Here is a 20,994-nt window from a genome sequence, read left to right on the forward strand (position 1 = left end):
AACCAGTATTAGCTGAGCACCTGCTATGTGCTTAGTACTTTTCTTAGCACAGTGGAGGACACGAAAACATGTGATGTGACAGTCTCTGTTCCTACAGAGTTAACTGTATGGCTGGGAGGACAAGATACATACACAAGGATGTCTTAGCCGGGGGGTTCTGAGGAGGACTTGGATTTTCCTGATGAGTGCTCTTGCTGCCTTAAATAGAAGCCAAGACAGATGGGAAGAGGCAGCAGATGGGCAGCACTTGAGGCAGCGAGCAGAGAGGCAGGAGTCTGGACTGTGTCCCAGGATCAGGCAGGTACCTGCTGTGTGACCTGGTCACCTCCCTCCCCATAGCGAGCCCCCATCCCCCCATATGCAAAATGAGGAGGTTGGACTACTACAGCAATGGTTCTCAGCCCTGGCCACACATTGGATTTAGAGATAGATTATGATGTCATTAGTCTGGGGAAGGGCCTGGGCATTGATACTTTTCAAAACCTCTTCTTGTGATATTTTTATCAGCTTTAAGATACACATCAATTGTACAACTTAATGTTTTTTAGTATTTTCACCAAGTTGTGCAACCATCGCTGCAATATAATTTTAGAACATTTTCATCACCCCTAGAAGAAACTCCACACCCATTAGCAGTCACTCCCCCTTCCCCGCTGTCCACCATCCTCCCTAGTCCTAGGTAGCCGGTAATCCACTTTCTACCTCTATGGATTTGCCTATTCTAGATGTTTTATATAAATGGAATAATATAATACTTGTCCTTTTTGTGTCTGGCTTCTTTCATGTAGTATATCATGTTTTCAAAGTTTATCCACATCATGGCCTGCTCAATATTTCATTCCCTTTTGTGGCTGAATAATGTTCTTTTGTATGGATAGACCATGTTCTGTCTATCCATTCATCAGTTGATGGATATTTGGGGTGTTTCTACCTGTTGGCCCTTATGAATAATGCTGCTATGAACATTCACATGTAAGTTTTTGCATGGACCTGTTTTCGTTTCTCTTGGGCATATACTAGAAGTGGGCTTGCTCGGTCATATGGTAACTAATGTTCAACTCTTTGAGGAACTGCCAAGCTGTTTTTCAAACTGGCTGCACTATTTTGCATTTTCTCCAGCAGTGTATAGGAGTTTCCCCTGGTTTATTTTATTTTATTTTATTTTATTTTATTTTATTTTATTTTTGAGAAAAAGGCTCCTTCTGTCACCCAGGCTGGAGTGCAGTGGCACAATCTCGGCTCACTGCAACCTCCACTTCCTGGGTTCAAGTAATTCTCGTGCTTCAGCCTCCAGAGTAGCTGGGATTACAGGTGCCCACCACCACACCTGGCTAATTTTTGTATTTTTAGTAGAGACAGAGCTTCGCCATGTTGGCCAAGCTGGTCTCAAACTCCTGACCTCAAGTGATCCACCCACCTCGGCCTCCCAAAGTGGTGGGATTACAGGTGTGAGCCACCGTGCCCGGCCTCCCCCTAGGCACTTTAATATTTATCCAGGTTTTCAAACCACCGAACTGGATGATATCTGAGGGGCTCCATTTCTAAAATTCTGTGATTTCTTATCCAGGATTAGATCCCCAGGGCTCCCCTGAAAAGCCCATGTCACTCAGAGCTGGGCTGAGCTGTAGAGTCTGTGATTGGCTTTTTGGAGCATTGATCACTCAGCCTTGTTGAGAGAAAGCCATGCCCAGCACTGGTCACAATTCTGGTGGTGGATTCCAGAGGATACCATTATGCAATATGCAACAATTTTTTTTTTTTTTTTTTGAGACAGGGTCTTGCTCCTTGCCTAAGCTGGAGAACAGTGGCTCGATCTTGGATCACACTGCAGCCTGGACCTCCCAGGCTCAAGCAATTCTCCATCTAAGCCTCCTGAGTAGCTAGGACCACAGTATGTGCCACCATACCGGGTTAATTTTTTGTTGTTGTTGTGGAAATGGGATCACCCCATGTTGCCCGGTCTCGAACTCCTAGGCCCAAGCAATCCTACTGCCTTGGCCTCCCAAAGTGCCGGAAGTACAGGTGTGAGCCATTGCGCCCGGCCTAGCATGCAACAATTTTGACTGAGCACCACATGTTTGGTTGTCTGGCAGTCCAGGGTCAGGGAGAGGAGAGGCTCTGGTTGGGGGTACATAAGGGATTAGGCAGGGCTGGAAGAGCCCCTGTAACATCACTTGTTCTGCAAGCAATAAAGTCTCTTATGGCTAGGCACCAGTAGGAACACTAGCTTTTCTGGAGTTGGAGGCCAAATGGGAACTGGGTCTTCCCCTGAGAAAAGGGAAGAGGAGAAATGAGATCAGGGTCAGTTCTCACTCTGCATTTACTAACAGGGCACATTACTCCCTTTCAGTAAGCCCCAGTGTCTAAGGGGGCACCAGCAGCTTCCTTGCAGGAAAACTGAAAATTAACCATTAAAGTGCCTAGCACAGTGCTAGGCACATAGCAGCCCCTTCTTCCACACTAGATTTCTTTTCAACTGCCAGCTCTTGAAGGCAGAGACTGAAGCCTACATCTGTCCTCTGTCACCCACCCTGAAAACCAGGATGTGGGACCTCCTTTCCAGAATGCCAGGAGTCTCATGAACCTCAGTCTCTGGTGATGTTGAGTGTGCAGCAGGCCTCATCTCCTGGGCCTTAGCCAAGGTCCCTGAGTACTGCTGGACCTTCTAGGGTGGGCTTGACCTCTGAGGTCTCTATGAAGAGGGAAGATGCACAACCTAGTGAATGTCATTTACATTGTAGTCGGTGAGTGGCATCTCCAGGAGTTCCGCAGGGCACAATCCATGAAGCCATGAGCAACCCCACAAAACTTCTCCATGTTAGAATCTTCAGGATGATCCCCCAGGCGTGTGAGCTGAGAAAGCGCCCAAGTCATTCTACTGCTTGCTTAGGAACCTTTGCTCTGCGAAAGACCTTTCACCTGAGCAGATTCAGGCGGCTTCAGGCAGCTTCTCTGACCCTCATCTATTTCTCTTTTCATTTGTTTCTTTCTCTGCCTCTCTCCAAAGTAGCTATAAGATGAAGGTCACACATGCATATTTTATTTGACGTGTTATGAAATGCACTTTCTCACTCCCTGCATATATATCTTTTTACTGTTTAACTCTTTACTCTGGGTTTCCTTGAAATAAAAAAGTTTTAAATACCACTCACTTTTAACTTGGAAAGACAAATGCATGATGCCACTGTGCTCTTCCAAGTCCATGGCAGACATCAATAATCAATCACAGCACTCTTTCCCCCTGAGTTGGGCACAACCTCAGACTCCTTCTGAATCTTGCACTCCAAGCAGAGAGTGCAAATCAATTGGAGTTGGCATGACAGATGATATCTATTTGCCATCCCTCAGGAACTCTTACTCAAAGCTTTCCAACTCCACCTCCAGCCCTGAATGTACGCCAGATCTCTGCTACAAGACATCTTTCCCTTTGGGTGTTCATTCTCACACTCTTTGTTACCCACGTGATGGTCGATCATAATTTTCTCTGCTCAAAGCAGACCTCATTTGCCACCTCCTTTTTTCTATTAATGACATGCCATTTGCCTGGTCCTCTAGGCTAAAAAATAATTGGAGTTTTCTGACCCTTCCATATCTCCACGTTCTCCCTTTCTCAAATCCAGCTAGTATCCCTATCTTTTCCTTTTGATGTTTCTCTGATTTGTCCCTCCCACCTAGACAATGATGGTGTCAGACTTTTAATAAGCTGGCGGCAGCAAGGAAGAAGGGCAGGGTGGAAGACGAGCCCCTCAGTTGGGAAGCCCTCTCCAGGCCTTCTAAGCAAAGGGGAATTTTCTCTGTTATGAGTTCCCAGTCTCTGCAGCTCCTTAGGACAGATATTATTTTCAACATATTTGCAAGACAGGAAAAATATTAACAGGCTTTGGGGTCCACAGACCTGTTGTCAAATCCTAGCTGCACAACTTCATTAATCCATCCTTCCTTTCATTCTTCCTTCCTCCCCCTCCCTCCCCTCCCTTCTTCCTTCCATCAAATATTTATGGAACACCTGCTATATAACAGGTAAAAGTCTCCATGTTTTTAAAAGGGAATCTTTTCTGTAAAATAGCTAGCACAGTATCTGAGACATACAGCAAGTACTGGATAAATAGTTGGGGGAAAGGATGATTCTCAGATACCGAAATTTGCCCAGAAATCGCTTAACCCAACTCACGTTACAGTTGAGGGAATGGAGGCTCAGAGTGACTGCCCAAGCTTCTCCTGCAAAGTAGGGGCAGAACTAAGACTTGAGCCCAGGTTTTTCCACTCCAACTCAGGGCACTTTTTGCTGCCTCCATGGGGCATGAAGAGGGTGAATACTCTGGTTATGTTTCAGGTTGGAGAGGCGAGGAGGGATGGTGTTTCCCAGAAGCCAAAATCGTGCCTTCTTCCACATTCTTACACACACACACGCACACACACATATGCTCACACACACCAACACACGCACGTGCACACACGCACACACACAGAACCGTCCTTGAGCAAAGTCTCCAGGAGGCAGCCAAGATGGGTCAGAGATGCAGCTCATGGGGCAATGTAGGGGACAAATAGTGCCATTTCTTCTGGACTGTCTCCTGCATCTGCAACACAGTCCTCAATGACACCTCCTCCCAATGTCCCCAAGTGACAGGTCTGCAAGCCCTGCTTACACAGCTTCAAAATATCCCAGAAGGCAGTTCACCTCACTCCATCCACCAGGTTAGTCTAGATCCCGCCCTGCGGCAGTCTCCTAACAGAGAGATACTGGAGTCTCTCCCCAACCAGTCTCCTCCACACAGCGCTCAAAACGAACTCTCCAAAATCTAACTCCCTTGCTTAAGCCCTTTCCTTGATAACCAGGCACTCTAAGCCCTTCATAACTAGCCCCAGCCTGTCTTAGTCTCCCTTCCTGCTACTTTCCTCCTCACTTCTCCAGACATCCTGCTCTTTCAACCACCGTTCCTTTGCTCATACTATTCCTTAGGCCTGGAACAACTGTTTCTACCTTTTCCACTGAAAAGAAATTCTACACACACAAATGACAAAATAACACACCTCCTCTGATTTCAAGCATGTGGGTTATTAATTGGAAAAACCCAAGTACTTCAAGCAATAAATAAATAAAGGCATTTACTGGAGCTTATAATTGAAAAGTTCAGTGGTAATGCCAGCTTCAGGTGTGGCTGGAACCAGGAGCTAAAATGATACCATTAAGTTTCTTCTCTCTCTGACTACCTCTAACCTCTGCTCATCTTGTCTTTCTCTGTGCATTGGCCTCAGTCTCACAGGGACTACTTCTCTGTGTCCAAAAAAGATGTTCACAAAGAGCCCTAACTTCCATCATCCTTACAGCCAGAGCCAGCTTACCCATTACACACAGTAGGCACACAATACTTAGACTCACAATACTTTCAGTGGCCCACGAAAAGGTTTTAAATATTTTTTAAAATAAGAAAAAAATGGATTTTCCGTTGAAGAAAATGTTTTAGTATATGTTATTAACATATTTACTTTTATGCAGTTGTGAAATTTAATTTTTAGTTAATTTTTATAGAAAATGGACAAAGGTGGCCAGGCACGGTGGCTTACGCCTGTAATCCCAGCACTTTGGGAGGCTGAGGCGGGTGGATCACAAGGTCAGGAGATCGAGACCGTCCTGGCTAATACGGTGAAACCCCATCTCTATTAAAAATACAAACCAATAGCCAGGCGTGGTGGCAGGTGCCTGTAGTCCCAGCTACTCAGGAGGCTGAAACAGGAGAATGGCGTGAACCCGGGAAGCGGAGTTTGCAGTGAGCTGAGATTGCGCCACTGCACTCTAGCCTGGGCGACAGAGCGAGACTCCGTCTCAAAAAAAGGAAAGAAAATGGACAAAGGCAAAAGTGCTTGTGGCACAAAAAGGCACAATAAGGCCCTGCTTGCCTGTCACAAAGAAAGAGAGAGCCTTCCTTTCAGTTTTCATGTGTTAAATCTTAGGAAAAACTCTGATTGTCCCTAATTGGATGACATTCCAGAACACTCTCATTAGAAGGATGCAGGACTCTGATTGGCCAGGCTCAAGTCTCAGGCCCACCCCTGAGGAGGAAATGTCAATCCCATACAAACACAAGGAATGGGGTTTCCTATAAGAAAGAAGATTCTGTTTCAAGAACTGTCCAGCAAAACCTAACCGTCTTCCCCCGAATGCTCTTTCCCTTACAAACACCTTCCCCCAGGAGAACTGATTGCTTCCACTTCTGCATTTTCTTAGCAGTTTGTTCTAGTATGATTGTAAGTGACTGAATCACAGAGCTTCCTACTCTGGAGTGTGAGTTCCTTGAAGACAGAGTGAAAGAGTGGGCAGTAGAGATCTGAACCATGGGAATGAGCAGAAAAAGGGGTTAGCCCTGCCAGGGAATAAGAGGAAGGGATCTTTATCTGGGTCTTAAAGGCTGGAAGTCTTCCTGGAAGAAGGGGTATTTTCACTGGGTTGACAGATGAGGAAGGACTCCAGGAGGCACCAAGAAGTAAGAGGCATCGGGATGGGAAGGAGTTAGGGTGGGAAGTAGAAGGATGTAGCAGGAGATGAGGCTGAAAAGAGAAAGGGCCAAGACTGGGGGCGGGGGGAGGTGCTGTCAGTGCCACATAAAGGATTGTGGCTTTTATCCTTCAAGCCAGGGCTCTTCACCTGGGTCCATGGAGAGGCTCTAGAGGGCCTGATATTGTGTGTAGAATGTTGTTTGTTGGTACAGGGAAGTTTCGTGGTATTCACCAGATTTTCAAAGGGGTTTCTGTCTTAAAGTGGTTAAGAATTATTAGTATTAGGCTGGGTGCAGTGGTTCATGCCTGTAATCCCAGCACTTTCGGAGGCTGAGGCGGGCAGATCACTTGAGGTCAGGGGTTTGAAACCAACCTGGCCAACATGGTGAAACCCCGTCTCTACTAAAAATACAAAAACTAGCCAGGCATGGTGGTGTGCACCTGTAATCCCAGCTACTCAGGAGGCTGAGGCATGAGAATTGCTTGAGCCTGGGAGGTGGAGGTTGCAGTGAGCTGAGATAGTGCCACTGTATTCCAACCTGGGCAACAGAGTGAGACACTGCCAAAAAAAAATAATAATTATTATTATTAGTATTAGAGATATATTCAAGCTCCTTGAAGAAGGAGAGCATGGTCTGGAATGTAATTAGAATAGCACTCTGGGAATTACTCTGTAGAGGATGGACTAAAGGAACGAGCAGAGACGGGGAGAGCCAGCAGGAATCTGTTATAAGAGTCTGGGTGGGAGATGACACGGCCTTCAAATGGGGCAATCCTAGTTGTTTTTGGTTTTTTTTTTTAAAAGGAGGTGGTCCACTGGAATTAAAAGATGTTGTAAGCTGGGCACAGTGGCTTACACCTGTAATCCCAGCATTTTGGGAAGCCCAGGAGGGTGGACCACTTGAGCCCAGGAGTTTGAGACCAGCCCGGGCAACATAGCGAGATCCTGTCTCTACAAAAAATTTTAAAAATTAGCCAGGCATGGTGTCATATCCCTGTGGCCCCAGCTGCCTGGGAGGCTGAGGTGGGAGAATCACTTGAGCCTGGGAGCTTGAGGCCACAGTGAGCTGTATTTGTACCACTGCACTCCAGCCTGGGCAACACAGCAAGACCCTGTCTCAAGAAAAAGATGTTGTAGCACTGATGTTAACTGGAGCTTTCTGCATGTTGTGGGTGACAGAGAGGAAGAGAAACTGACCCCAAGACTTCTAGTTTGCATTATGATCTTGTCATAGGATTATTTACAGATGATTTTTTATTATTGTTTTTACCTCTTCCTCTCATTTAGAGAATGCCTTTAAAAAAAGAAATAAATATTATTTCATTTAATTTCAAATACTTCTTTAAGTTACAAGATTTAAAGTCTCTGATATATACAAACTTCCACTTTGCTCTTTTTCTTAAGTATAATATTACCATTGTATATACTTTATAATAACTACAGATCTATTTTTTGAATTTATTTCTTTCAGTGTTTAATGCCTAGAAAACGTCTTTGAAAGTACACAGAGGGCTTGCAAGGCATTCTGCTTTTCTAAATCCTGACTGTGTCACCCTCCACAGCTACCCGCTCCCTTCCCCAGTGCTCAGCAGCTCGGACCGGTTGCCTTTTGGCATTGAGGAGAATGGGGGCACACCGTTCCTCACCGCAGCTTCAGGAAGGCATCACCACCAGCACCAGCACCAGCATCAGCACCAGCACCACTCAAACTACAGCCTCTCACTGACCCTGGAGAACAAAGAGGGGCCTCTGAGGTCCCCAAACTCCAGCAGCAAGTCCCTTACAAGTGAGTAGGGGTGGAGGGGGCAAGGCAGGAGAAGGGGGAGCAATGCTGCAGGACACGAGAGTTCCCTAGATTCTTAAGACAGACCCTTGTGGTGCAGCACACAATGGTTGTCATGTTATGCTGGGCTACCAGGTTTGGGCCAGAGTAGACAAGAGCCTTATGCATTTGAGTAGAAGCACTTTAGGGATTATGGCTTACCAGTAAACTCTAATTTCATTATAGGGTCACAGTTCTCCACCTCCTTTCTTTTTCTTTTTTTTTTTTTTTTTTTGAGATGGAGTCTGGAGTCTGGCTCTGTCACCCAGGCTGGAGTGCAGTGGCACGATCTCGGCTCATTGCACCCTCCCCCTCCCAGGTCCGAGCAATTCTCCTGCCTCAGCCTCCCGAGTAGCTGAGATTATAGGCATGTGCCACCACACCCAACTAATTTTTGTATTTTTAGTAGAGACAAATTTTGACTATGTTGGCCAGGCTGGTCTCAAACTCCTGACTTCAGGTGATCCACCCATCTCGGCCTCCCAAAGTGCTAGGATTACAGGCGTGAGCCACCATGCCCAGTCAAGAAGTGAAGGCTTTTGAAAAGTGATTAAGTCATGAGAGTTCCACTCTTATGAATAGATTAGTGCCTTACAAAAGAGCTGGATGAAAAAAATCCCAAAGTGCTGGGATTACAGGCGTGAGCCACAGTGCCCCGCCTCCACCTGCTTTCTTAACAGTTCTCTGCCTCTGCAGTACCCAGAACTGGCTTGAGCAATGGAAAAGAGAAAGAGGGGAGGGGAGTGATGGCTGGACTTTCTACTTTCTTCATCATAGAAAAACACATTCTATCCCATTTTTGACATTCCACTTGGGAGAGCAAAGTGATGTCAGGTAGATCCAATCTGTCTACTGTTATGGGTCCCAGAAAGAGAAGTTACAAAAATAGAGAGTGAGCAATTAGAAATTTTATTATTTTATTTTATGACAGGGTCTTGCCATGTTGCCCAGGATGGTCTTGAACTCTTGGGCTTAAGCAACACTCCTGCTTCAGCCTCCCAAAGTTCTGGGATTATAGGCATGAGCCACCATACCCAGCCCAGAAATATTGTTACCAATATGATAGAATGAGTTTATATCTTTTAAATCTAATAAAAATATGGGCTTTGATTCTGCATGTCCGTTATTTTATTTTTCTAGAAACTCATTTTTATTATATGTTACCAAAGAATTCATCTTTGGTATGAAAAGAACCTGTTGTTTATCAAATGTGGTTTGAAAAGTACTGAAGGCTGGATGCAGTGGCACATGCCTATAATCTCAGCTACTCAGGAGGTTGAGGCAGGAGAATCGCTTGAAACTTGGAGGCAGAGGTTGTAATTATGCTTGTAATCCCAGCACTTTGGGAGGCCGAGATGGGTGGATCGCCTGAGGTCAAGAGTTCGAGACCAACCTGGCCAACATGGTGAAACCCTGTCTCTACTAAAAATACAAAAATTAGCTGGGCCTGGTGGCGTGCACCTGTAATCCTGGCTACTTGGGAGGCCGAGGCACGAGAATCACTTGAACCTGGGAGGTGGAGGTTGCAGTGAGCCGAGATGGTGCCACTGCACTCCAGCCTGGGCGACAGAGTGAGACTCTGTCTCAAAAAAGAAAAGAAAAGAAAAGAAAAGAAAAGTACTGAAGTGGAGGCTTCGATTCTAGCTCTTACCCTTGAACTGAGTTCCCTCTTTGATCTTCTATTTTCTCATCCATGAAATAGGGTAGAGGGTATTGAGATGATGACCAAGGAATCTTCCAGCTCTGATATTGTGTGAGTCTGTGAGCTGGTGAGACAGGATGGGCCATCCAACCTTCACCTTGGGGCCACAGGGAACAACTCTGTGTCAGCTGAGCTGGAAATGGAAACTCGACACCCACTTGGTATTGAAGAATCAGAACTCTGTCCCTCATCACTATCCACACTGCCCATGCCCTAGTCCCTGCCTCATCTTTGTATATCTAAATAACTATAACAGCCTCCTAAGGGGCACCCGCTCCAGGACAATCTCCAAATAGTAGCTGCCAAAGTCATAGTTCTCCACATAACTCTGACCACATGCCATAAGACCTTTCATTAGCTCTTCACTGTCTGGGATAAAGTCCTCGCTTCTGAGCAGGGCCATACACAGACCTTGTGTATCCTGACCCCTGCCAAGGTCTTCATTCTTCCCTCCACTCCTCACCATACTCTAGCTACACAGAACTACTCTCTTCTTACAAAATACTCTACTGGGTCTCAACTCTGTCCTTTGCACCTGCTGTTCCCTTTGCCTGGAATACTTTTCCCCACCTTGTTGAACTCCTACACATCCCTTAGCAGCCCATTCAAATGTTCGCTTGTCAGTGAAATGTTCTCTAACACCCATCCTCAATTCCGTCCTGCTCCTTTAGCAATTAAATAAACCTTTTCTCAGTCTTCTTCAGAATATCTCCACATGTGTCCATCATCCCCATTAGATTAAAATTGTGTCTCATTCACCTCTTTCTTTCAGCTCCCAGATCCCAGTTGCTAACGATACTTGGCACAAGTTTTAATATGTAATGAATATTTAATATTTAATGAATATTTAATGTATTAATGAGTAAATTCAAGCTGGAAGGAGAAGTAGTGGCAAATGAATCCAAAGTAGCACAGAAATAAAAATCAATGGATTTGATTTTAGGAACATAACATGGCTTTTAAGGGCACGTTATATGCCTGTTTGCCTGAACACTAATCTTTCCAATTTGCATAATGCTTTTCCATTTTTAAAGCATTTATACATAAATGACTTCATTGGATATTCGCAGCAACCCTGCAAGGTAAGTAATTTTATTTTCATTTTTAAATGACTCAGAGGGTCAGAGAGGCAAAACAACGTACCCAGGGGCGTGCAGCTCATGTGTGGGACAGTTAGGCCTTGAAACCTTGACCTCAGATATTCTCACACCCTATCAGCTGATGCATACTGAAGGCATGAGAGCTGCTGGAGGAGGAGGAGGCCGGCAGAAAGGGTGCTGGGAATCAGGCGCTGGCAAGTGTCCCTTTTCCCCTGTATCTATCTGTCCTTTCAACCTTCCCTTATTTATTTCTCCTGGCTGCTTTGTAGAACTGAGTCCAGGAACACCTGCCTTGTTCAGTGAAGCCGCTGCCCATCTAAAGAAGCTGGAACTGGAAACTGTGAAGGCTGCTGGACCCTGGCCTCCTCTGCACATCAACATAAACAAGGTGCCAAGGGCCGGGGCTCTGCCGTGACCATGGACTTGGTACTGACATCAAACCTCTGATTACTACCCTAGCCTGCCTGCTAAACCAAGTGCCTTTGCCTTGGAGGGATCTCTATTCCATCTTCCCTGACATTTCTGTTCAGGCTGTCTTTTAGGAGCAAATATTTACTTACCTTCCTTTTGGGTGAATTATAGCATTAGGCGTCGTTCCCAGTGTTTTGCCTGACAGGCTAGATCTGTTTGTTAGTTGTCTCTCCCTCCTACTAGACCGAAAGCTCCAGAGGGAGCATCCACATTTACCGCTTTGCATTTCTAGCCCTCTATCTGCCTCTGACAATGCCTGGCACATTGTAGCTGTTCAGTAACCATTTGCAGATGGAAGGAAGGGAGGGATTAAGATACAGAAGGAGAAGGAGACAGGGCAGAAGCCAGGCCCCCTTTTGACTAGACCTATTCTTACATCCAAATAGGCAGCCTTATAAAAGTCAAATTTTATCTTAGAACGATACATAGCACTGCTGGATTCAGTCTGCCATTTAGTTCAACCTTCTCAATGTCTCAGACCAGAGGAAGGGAAATGACTTTCTCAAGGTTGCACAGCCCTTGACAACCTTCTCAATGTCTCAGACCAGAAGAAGAGAAATGACTTTCTCAAGGTCACATGGCCCTTCACAAGGTTGCAAGGCCCTTGACTCTCGATCCAGTGTCCTTGGCACTCCAACATGCTTCCTCGTTTTCTTTGCCAGCGTTTCTCAACTTTGGCACTAGCAACATTTTGGCCTGATGACTCTTTTTTGCAGTGGCTGTCCTGTGCATTGTAAACTGTTTTGCAGCCACAATGCACTAAATGCCACTAGGGACCCCCATCCAGTTGTGACAACCAAAAATGTCTCCAGACATTGCCAAATGTTCTCAGAAGGACAAAATCTCCCTAGTTGAGAACCACTGTTGTACATACATTTTAATTTTTTAAATCCCCTAAGGAAGAATCTTTTTCATTCATGGTTCCTTTCTTCCACTTTAATGCTTAGCTTTGTCCCTTTATGAGAGGGAATAGGAAGAATTTGGAAGAACTGCTCTGTGCAGCATGGGAAGGTTACACCTCCTGCCCTTCCCGTCCCTGACCTTTCCCATAATCCCTCAGCAGGGCGGCCTGAAGTTCCTCTGATTACTAACGGACCCCAACTGCAGGTTTAACCTTCAAAGCCCTGCTCATTCACTTTTTTTTTCTATACCACCCTCCATGATTACCAGCTAGAGAGAATTCCTCCTGCAGGATGGCTCTGATAGCCATTCAATCAACAGATCTTTATTGAGCAGGCTTGCCCTAGCTGCTAGGGATTCAACCCAATGCACCGTGTGCCCCCTGATTGGTCTTCTTTTTCTTAGTCGCCTGGTTTTCAACTTTTCTTCTGCAGTATACACAATAAATGGTTTTAATGGGGGCTTATCCAGAGTTTGGCAAAATCCAAAAATATTTTGCAAGGAAATACAGCATATAGTGTAGCACGGAACTCACAAGCTCTATAGTGATTTGCAATTGCCATGACTATTGGTGGAGCATTGACAATAGCGGTTTGCTCTGGGTGAAGGCCTACCTGAGACATCTGTGGGTTATCGAGCATCTCCCTGGAGGTCAAGTTACAACTCCCTCCCTATCTCCTCCACTCAAAGAAATTGGCCTGGCATGGTGGTTCATGCCTGTAATCCCAGCACTTTGGGAGGCTAAGGCGGGTGGATCTCTTGAGGTCAGGAGTTCAAGACCAGCCTGGGCAACATGGCGAGACCCCCCCCCCCATCTCTACTATAAGTACAAAAATTTGCAAGGTGTGGTGGTGGGCACCTGTAGTCCCAGCTACTAGGGAGGCTGAGGCAGAAGAATCGCTTGAACCCACGAGGCAGAGGTTGCAGTGAGCTGAGATCCTGCCACTGCACTGCAGCCTAGGTGACAGAGCAAGACTCCCTCTCAAAAAAAAAAAAAGAAAAGAAAAGAAATGCATTAGTAATCAAGTAAGCTAGAGTGATGTGATTATACAGATAATTTTGACTTTGTCCTGACACACACACACACACAAAATATATTACTTCACACTTTGATTTTTTTTTTTTTTTTTTGAGATGGAGTCTCACTCTGTCTCCCAGGCTGGAGTGCAGTGGCATGATCTCGGCTCACTGCAACCTCCACCTCCCGGGTTCAAGCAATTCCCCTGCCTCAGCCTCCCAAGTAGCTGAGATTACAGGCACGCACCACCACACCTGGCTAATTTTTATATTTTTAGTAGAGATGGGATTTCACCATGTTGGTCAGGCTGGTCTTGAACTCCTGGCCTCAAGTGATCCACCCTCCTCAGCCTCCCAAATTGCTGGGATTACAGGCATGAGCCACTATGCCTGGCCACACTTTAATTTGTTGTTGTTGTTGTTGTTATCATCCATGAAGCATTCCTTGCAACAGATCTCCCTTCTCACTTCTGATCATGACACCAAAATTGGGAGCCACTGGCTTGGATGGCTTTTAAGGTTTTTTCCAGCCTCAAGGATCAAGAATCCTCTGATTCTTCTAAGGTTTGGATAACTTCCGCTTCTTGATTGAATGGTGAGATGTCATTTTCACTGTCCAGTTCCAAAGTTTGTGCCCAAAATTAACACAAGAATTTAATTCTCATCAGATTTTAGATGTGTAAACAATTTGTATAAACAATTCAAATATACATCTGATCATTTCTTTATCCCCAAATTATATCCCCAAACAGATGGACTATTTCCAACTGTAATAATATCAAAGCCTAATTGTCATTCATGTCTATGTTTTGAAATCTGTAATCCCATATTGAACAACAAAGTATCTTTCCACAATTCAAATTGACTGAACATAAAATACAAAATACAGTCACAGGAAAGGAGAAAGCACAACATTCTTGAAGCCATCCTCCAGGCAGGAATGATACGGTCTTGGAACCCAGATGCTTATCTGCCACAGAGATATCTTTTATACAAATTCATATGACGACACACAAATTTCCCAAAATGTATATTGGCCTTCACCTGCGTCAGTTCATATAGCAGAATATTACAGGTCTTGCATTGTCCAGAATGAACAAGAACAAGCCAGCTTGAATTTTATGTCCAAAAAAGCAGTTTAGAATTAGTAAATTCAAGGAGAAAATCAGTGCTAACTTTTCGTTCTTATTTTAGCAGCATTCTATTTTTTGAAGTGGGTCTTCGGTCATTACTGCCAGTATAACTGCTTACCCTTAAGCAATTGTCAAAAGCCTCAAATGGGCTTTATAACCAATTTGACTCCTGTATGCCAGTATACCATTCCGAAAAATTAAATCTAATTTTAAAACTATCTCTTCATGCACCAGTGAAATATCCATTCAATTATCTTGATGTAACAGGATTTACAAACACAAGATAAATTATCTTAAGGGTATACTGTAAACCTCACCTTTCAAAATAAATGTTACTTATTTGCCTGAAGGAGAACGTGGAGGCCCTCAGGATGATGAATCCAGTCAAATGAGCCAGCTTTCTTCAGATTCAGCTTGACGGCTCAGGAACGATTGATAGCTCAGGATCGATCATTAGTGTTCTCACATCCAATGCTCTTTTTTTTTTTTTTTTGGTTATGTATATTTGCTAACTAAAGAATCTAACCTGAAAGTGCCATTTATATCTGTTTTTCTCACTTGAGCGCCATAACAATCCTATGAAGAAAGAAACAGATTCAGAGAATTTAAGGGGAAGCAGTACGATTGACTAGTCAGGAGCTCTGGCTTTGGAGTAACCAACATCACCATTTCTGGCTGTCAATCTTGGCTCCTCTGCTTACTTCCTGTGTGACTATGGACAAGTTACTTACCATCTATCTGCTTTGTTTTTTGTATCTATAAACTGGGGATAATGATAGTAGCTATCTTGAAATGAGATGGTTACATGAGGGGACTCGGTGAGACATGCGTATGAAATGCATAGTCAGTGGCTAACCCATAATAAGCTCTCAGTATATGTTGGCCACTGGCACTGTTTTTCTTTTTATAAACAGCATCTTTTTTTTTTTGAGACAGGGTTTTGCTCTGTTGCCCATGCTGGAGTGCAGTGGTGCAGTCTTGGCTCACTGCAACCTCCACCCCTGAGCTCAGGTGATTCTCCCGAGTAGCTGGAATTATAGGTGAGGGCCACCACGCCCTCTTAATTTTTCTATTTTTAGTAGAGATGGGGTTTCGCTGTGTTTCCCAGGCTGGTCTCCAACTCCTGGGCTCAAGTGATCCACCCGCCCCGGCCTCCCAAAGCGTTGGGATTACAAGTGTGAGCCACCGTGCCCAGCCCGTGATCCTTTTTTTTTTAATGGTCCAAGTAAGTGAAAGAGCTGAGATTCAAATCTGTCTCTGCCTGTCTTGCTATTACATAAAATTGGAGAGTTCTGCTTGGTCTACCAAATGCTTCTCCATATGTTTGGAGGTCCCCCTGGGAAACTCTACCTCATTTCTTTATTAAACGATATTAGCTGGCCAGTTGCTCTATACTTCCTCTAGCTTTCATAGCACTTAGTGTGTACCAACATGCTCAGTAGGACTTCTTAATTAGTGAATAAGATTAATGTTGGAACTTGAAGAACTTGAGAGCTTTGGGACATTTGATTCTTGCTCTGGTGCATGGTGGCTGATATGTCACATTTAGTCCTAATATTACTGAACTGACCTCTAGCAATCACACGGTCCTGTCTTCCTTATTAAACACGTCTCTTCTAATACTGTATATTATCATAACCTTCTTTAGTAGGTATTTATTGGACATCTACTATGTGCCGGGTACCATATTAGCATTGGGATATGAAATGACCACAATAGGCATGGTTAACAATAAGACATTATTTCCCAAAATGTAGTGTGTATACCATCAAAGATGATTTCAGGTTGTACACATGGATGAGTACTTTTTATTTTAATAGTGATGTAAATATCATCATGTTTATTATAATAGTCACAAAGCCTATAATTTCAAAGATATTATTGCTTTGGACACAGTTCAAATATGTGATCCCAGGGTAATTCACCTTAACTGGATCACATGAATTATAGATACATGTTCAGTGAATACATGAGATATGGCAAAAATTATAAAGGTCATGCAAATTACTGAAGTGCAAGACACTCTACAATAAGCTAACAAATATAAATTTCTTATTGAAAATCACAATTTTCTGCAAGATTTGTTGTCAAACTACCAATGAATATTTTGTACCCTTCCCCTGGACCCAACAAGTCTCAGAATTGAATTTTTCTATGTAAGAGATGGCAGTTATGGGGAAAATAACACTGGACTGAGGTTAGGAGACTTGAACCAGGAGATGTCCTGTTCTGCCACTGGCTCTTGCCCCATGATGCTGGAAAAGCCTTTTCTTCTCTTTAAACCTTTACCCTGGCGTCTGGTAGGTCGTCACCCTATTTCATGAGGGAATGACATGCTGTGCCTGAGAACCCTTTGCAAATAGTGAAGTACTGATAAAAATATAAGGAGTTGGTGACACCCCTGTCTATGTATGTAGGTCTGTGTTATATGCAGTTATGATTATTGGGAAAAGTTAATGCACATAGTTCTCTCTTTGTTTACAATCTGCTGTTTGTATTTTGGTTTGTCTCAGGCTGAAGAAAAGAAAGTCTCGGAGAAAACTCTTCAGACTCCACTTTTGCCTTCCCCTGTGGCGGATCATGTGAAGTGTAACATTCTGAAAGCCCAGTTGGAAAATGCTTCCCGAGTGAACCTCCAGGTGCGCAGAATGCATACATTCCTTTGATTTCATGTTATAGGATTTCCTCAATGCCACAGAGAAGAAAGAGGCATCGTAGGACTGAGATGCTGTGTCAGTCAGGGTCCAGTCAGGAGATGGGAACCGGGTATGTGAACCATACCTGATATGTGAACCAAGATTTTAATTTAAAAGGATTAGGTACATGAAAGGGTGAAAAGAGAACTTGAAGGCAGCAGTTCTCAAATGTTATTGTGCATAAGTCACCTGGAAAACTGGGCCCTGTCCCCAGAGATTTGGTAAATTGGGGTGGGGGCTCATGAATATTCCTCTCCTCTCCTCTCCTCTCTCTCTCTCTCTTTCTTTTTCTTTCTTTCTTTCTTGTCTCACTCTGTTGCAAAGGCTGGGCTGCAATGGTGGATCATGGCTCACTGCAGCCTCAACCTCACAGGCTCAATCATTCCTCCTGCCTCAGCCTCCCGAGTAGCTGGGACTACAGGCATGCACCATCACACCTGGCTAATTTTTGTATTTTTTATAGAGACAGGGTTTTACTATCTTGGCCAGGCTGGTCTCGAACTCCTGGACTCAAGCAATCCTCGCGCCTCAGCTTCCTAAAGTACTGGGATTACAGGCATGAGCCACTGTGCCAGCCTGAATATGCATTTCTAACAAGCCCACAGGACCACATTTTGGGCCACACAACTCTAAGGTACCAGAGGTAGCAACTGCAGGCCACACTTTCCATCCCTATAGCTGAGGGAACAGAGATGCTGTCAACATTAAAATTTAGATATTTGGAGGAGAAGCCCTGTGGAGACTAAACTCAGACTTCTAAGCAGGGGCCACTGTGCCTGGCGCTGGCATTTCTGAGCTCTTAAGACATGCCTGTGGGTCCTGGACTCAGACTGAGGAGGGGACATCAGCTGGCTGGTGCTGATATGTCTGAGGTGGATACCATGCAGCTGGATCTGCCAGTGTTGGAAAACTGCAAATTGTATTCAGCTGTGACTGCAGGAGGAACTGCTGCTGCCCACATGAAGCAGCAAGGCTGGGGTGACTTGCAGGAGCAGGAAGCAGACAAGAAGGAGTGCCCCATGTGGACAGAACCTATCATGGAGCCACCTGGCAAAGCAGACATGAGGTTTGCAGGCCCCTGGGCCAGCTCCATAAAATAGATGTTTGAAAGGTGGACTTGGAGATAAAAGTTGCTAGTTTAATAGCTGCCATAAATTCTCCCACTTGAACTCATAACAGGTATCCCTGGTGGACCATGACTCTTTCCCTGTGACCCTAAATGCAGCCTCAGAATCACTTTCTACATGGTGGGTATTCCAAGGAGTTACCACCTGTTGATCAGAGTTGGCACTCAGGTGGAAGCCCACTTGTCATCTTTGTCCTGGAAATATTATAAAAAGCTGCAGTCCGTGATTTCATTAGAAAAATATATAACTATCTTCTTCACCCTGGGCACAGTGGCTCATGCCTGTAGCCTCAGCACATTGGAAGGCCAAGGCGGGTGGATCACTTGAGGCCAGGAGTTTGAGAGTAGCCTGGTCAACATGGCGAAACCCTGTCTCTACTAAAAATATGAAACTTAGCCAGGTGTGGTGGTGCATGCCTATAATCCTACTACTCTGGAGGCTGAGGCAGGAGAATTGTTTGAACCCAGGAGGCAGAGGCTACAGTGAGCAGAGATTGCTCCACTGCACTGTAGCCTGGGCAACACAGCGAGACTCCGTCTCACAAAAAATAAACAAATAAATAATTAATAAAGTAAAAAATAAGAAATAAATTTTAAAAACTATCTCCTTCATTCCTTATCAACCTAATGTATATGCTTATGTTGCCAAGGGTAAAGTAAATACTCAGTAATCTCTTCTATTATTATTTCCATTTATATATGTAGCAATCTGAATAATTTAGGTCCTTCCAGAACATACCATGAAAGTCAAGAGAAAGCTTACAAAATGTCTTTTATTTGGGGGTTGTGATATAAACAGGAGGCAGTAAGATGTAGAACACAAGTTTCAAAGTCAGATGGTCTGGCTTTGAACCTTGATCTGTGATTGATCAGGAATGTCACCTTAAGCTTGTTTGTCAACCTCTCTGAGCCTTAGTTCTCTCATATGAAAATGGAGATAACAACATCTATCAGGTTATTGTGAAGATTACATGAGATTATCTATGCAGAGTACCTGGTGCAATGCCTTGCTCCACCACTGCGGAGGTATTGACAACAGTGGTCACAGTTGTGGCGTGATGAAATTGCTGGGGGCACTGATTGCTTACAGATAACAGTAGTAGCCCTTTTTAGAGGATGGTCAGGTTTATTTCCCATCACAAACTCAGGAATATCAAGGTTATAATCACAAATTCTTTATTTTCAGTCTACCTCCGTTGATTTCAGGTATGCCATTTTTATACCATCACAGAACAAACAAAACTGACACATATTTTGCAATTTACAAAGCTGTAATTATCTACATTAGAAAGTTGTAACATGTTCCCAATAACCCCATGCTGCAGGTATTATCTGTGGAGGACCCATATTTCTGCTCCATTGGAGAAGTGCAGTATCTCGAAAATATTCTATTTTGTAAAGTATAGGGAAGAGATGACAAATAGGTAAGAACACATTTCCTAGCCAAAAAGACACAGCGGAAGGGCATGAAAGCAGGAAAAAAGCGGGGGAGTATGAAGTCAGTAATTTGACATTAGCGTTTCCCAAGATGTTATAAGGAACACAAGCCCCACAGGATTCTCCCTGATAATTCTGGAAATGCTGCACATGAAATCCCATGGGACAGTCCCAGTACACATCAGCTTCTTATAGGCTCTGAAAAGTCCTGCAGGAAAGAAGCCTGTTTTACTTTCTTTCACACCTAACTGGCCATAAGTAGCTCCTACTGTTATCTGTAGAACTGAAATTCATAGGAACACAGAAGCATGCTTTGGGAATCCATGGTTTAGAGGGTTTTGAGGGGTTGTGATGGAGGGAGAGGAGGTTGATGCACAGCCAAGTATACTGCTAGGGGTTTAAATGTTAATCCCCTATTGGCATCAGTGCACAGTGAGAGTATAAGGAAAGGAAGCAGAAGTCAAACAGACCAATGGTACTATCTGTTGCTAACTCTAAAAAAGGCTTTGGCTGGGTGTGGTGGCTCATGCCTGTAATCCCAGAATTTTGGGAGGCCAAGGTGGGCAGATCGCTTGAGCCCAGGAGTTCAAGATCAGCCTGGGCAACATGGCAAAACCTCGTCTCTACAAAAAAAATATGAAACAAATTAGCTGCGTGTTGTGGTGTGAGCCCGTAGTCCCAGCTAATCTGGAGGTTGAGGCAGGAGGATTAATTGAGCCCAGGAGGTCAAGGCCGTAGTGAGCCATGATCATGCTGCTGCACTCCAGCCTGGGCAACAGAACAGACCCTCTCTCAAGAAATAAAGAAATCAAAAACAAAAACTAAAAAGGCTTTGATTAGGATGTAAGACTGGATCTATATGTGGGCAATCTTGACAGGCTAATAATGCCATGTCCTCCAAGCCAGCAGGCTTGAAATCTTTGCTCAATATGTATTTAGAACAGAGGCCAAGCTCTGCATGTTGTGATGATCGTGAGGGCTGCAGGCCTCTGCATGTTCTATTGACCACTAGTGTGTGGTCAGCTGGCCTGGCTGGCTGAGTGGGTGTCTCTTCTTCCCCCACTATTCTTTGTGGGACTCATCAGAGGGAG

At 44.4% G+C, this 20,994-nt stretch overlaps 1 protein-coding gene across 8 annotated transcripts in view; it reads left to right on the top strand.

Annotated features, from left to right (window-relative positions):
* EPB41L4B (erythrocyte membrane protein band 4.1 like 4B) overlaps nucleotides 1-20,994 on the top strand; it is a 148,361-nt gene that overhangs the window by 95,174 nt on the left and 32,193 nt on the right. For all 8 annotated transcript variants that reach the window (XM_054658372.2, XM_016961406.4, XM_016961401.4 and 5 more), the window contains exons 16-18: nucleotides 8,062-8,285; nucleotides 11,393-11,511; nucleotides 17,158-17,283. In XM_054658372.2, coding sequence (XP_054514347.1) covers nucleotides 8,062-8,285; nucleotides 11,393-11,511; nucleotides 17,158-17,283 — 469 coding nt within the window. The remainder of the gene's footprint in view (nucleotides 1-8,061; nucleotides 8,286-11,392; nucleotides 11,512-17,157; nucleotides 17,284-20,994) is intronic.

This window comes from Pan troglodytes, chromosome 11 (genome assembly GCF_028858775.2).
Source record: "Pan troglodytes isolate AG18354 chromosome 11, NHGRI_mPanTro3-v2.0_pri, whole genome shotgun sequence".
NCBI classification, from domain to species: domain Eukaryota; kingdom Metazoa; phylum Chordata; class Mammalia; order Primates; family Hominidae; genus Pan; species Pan troglodytes.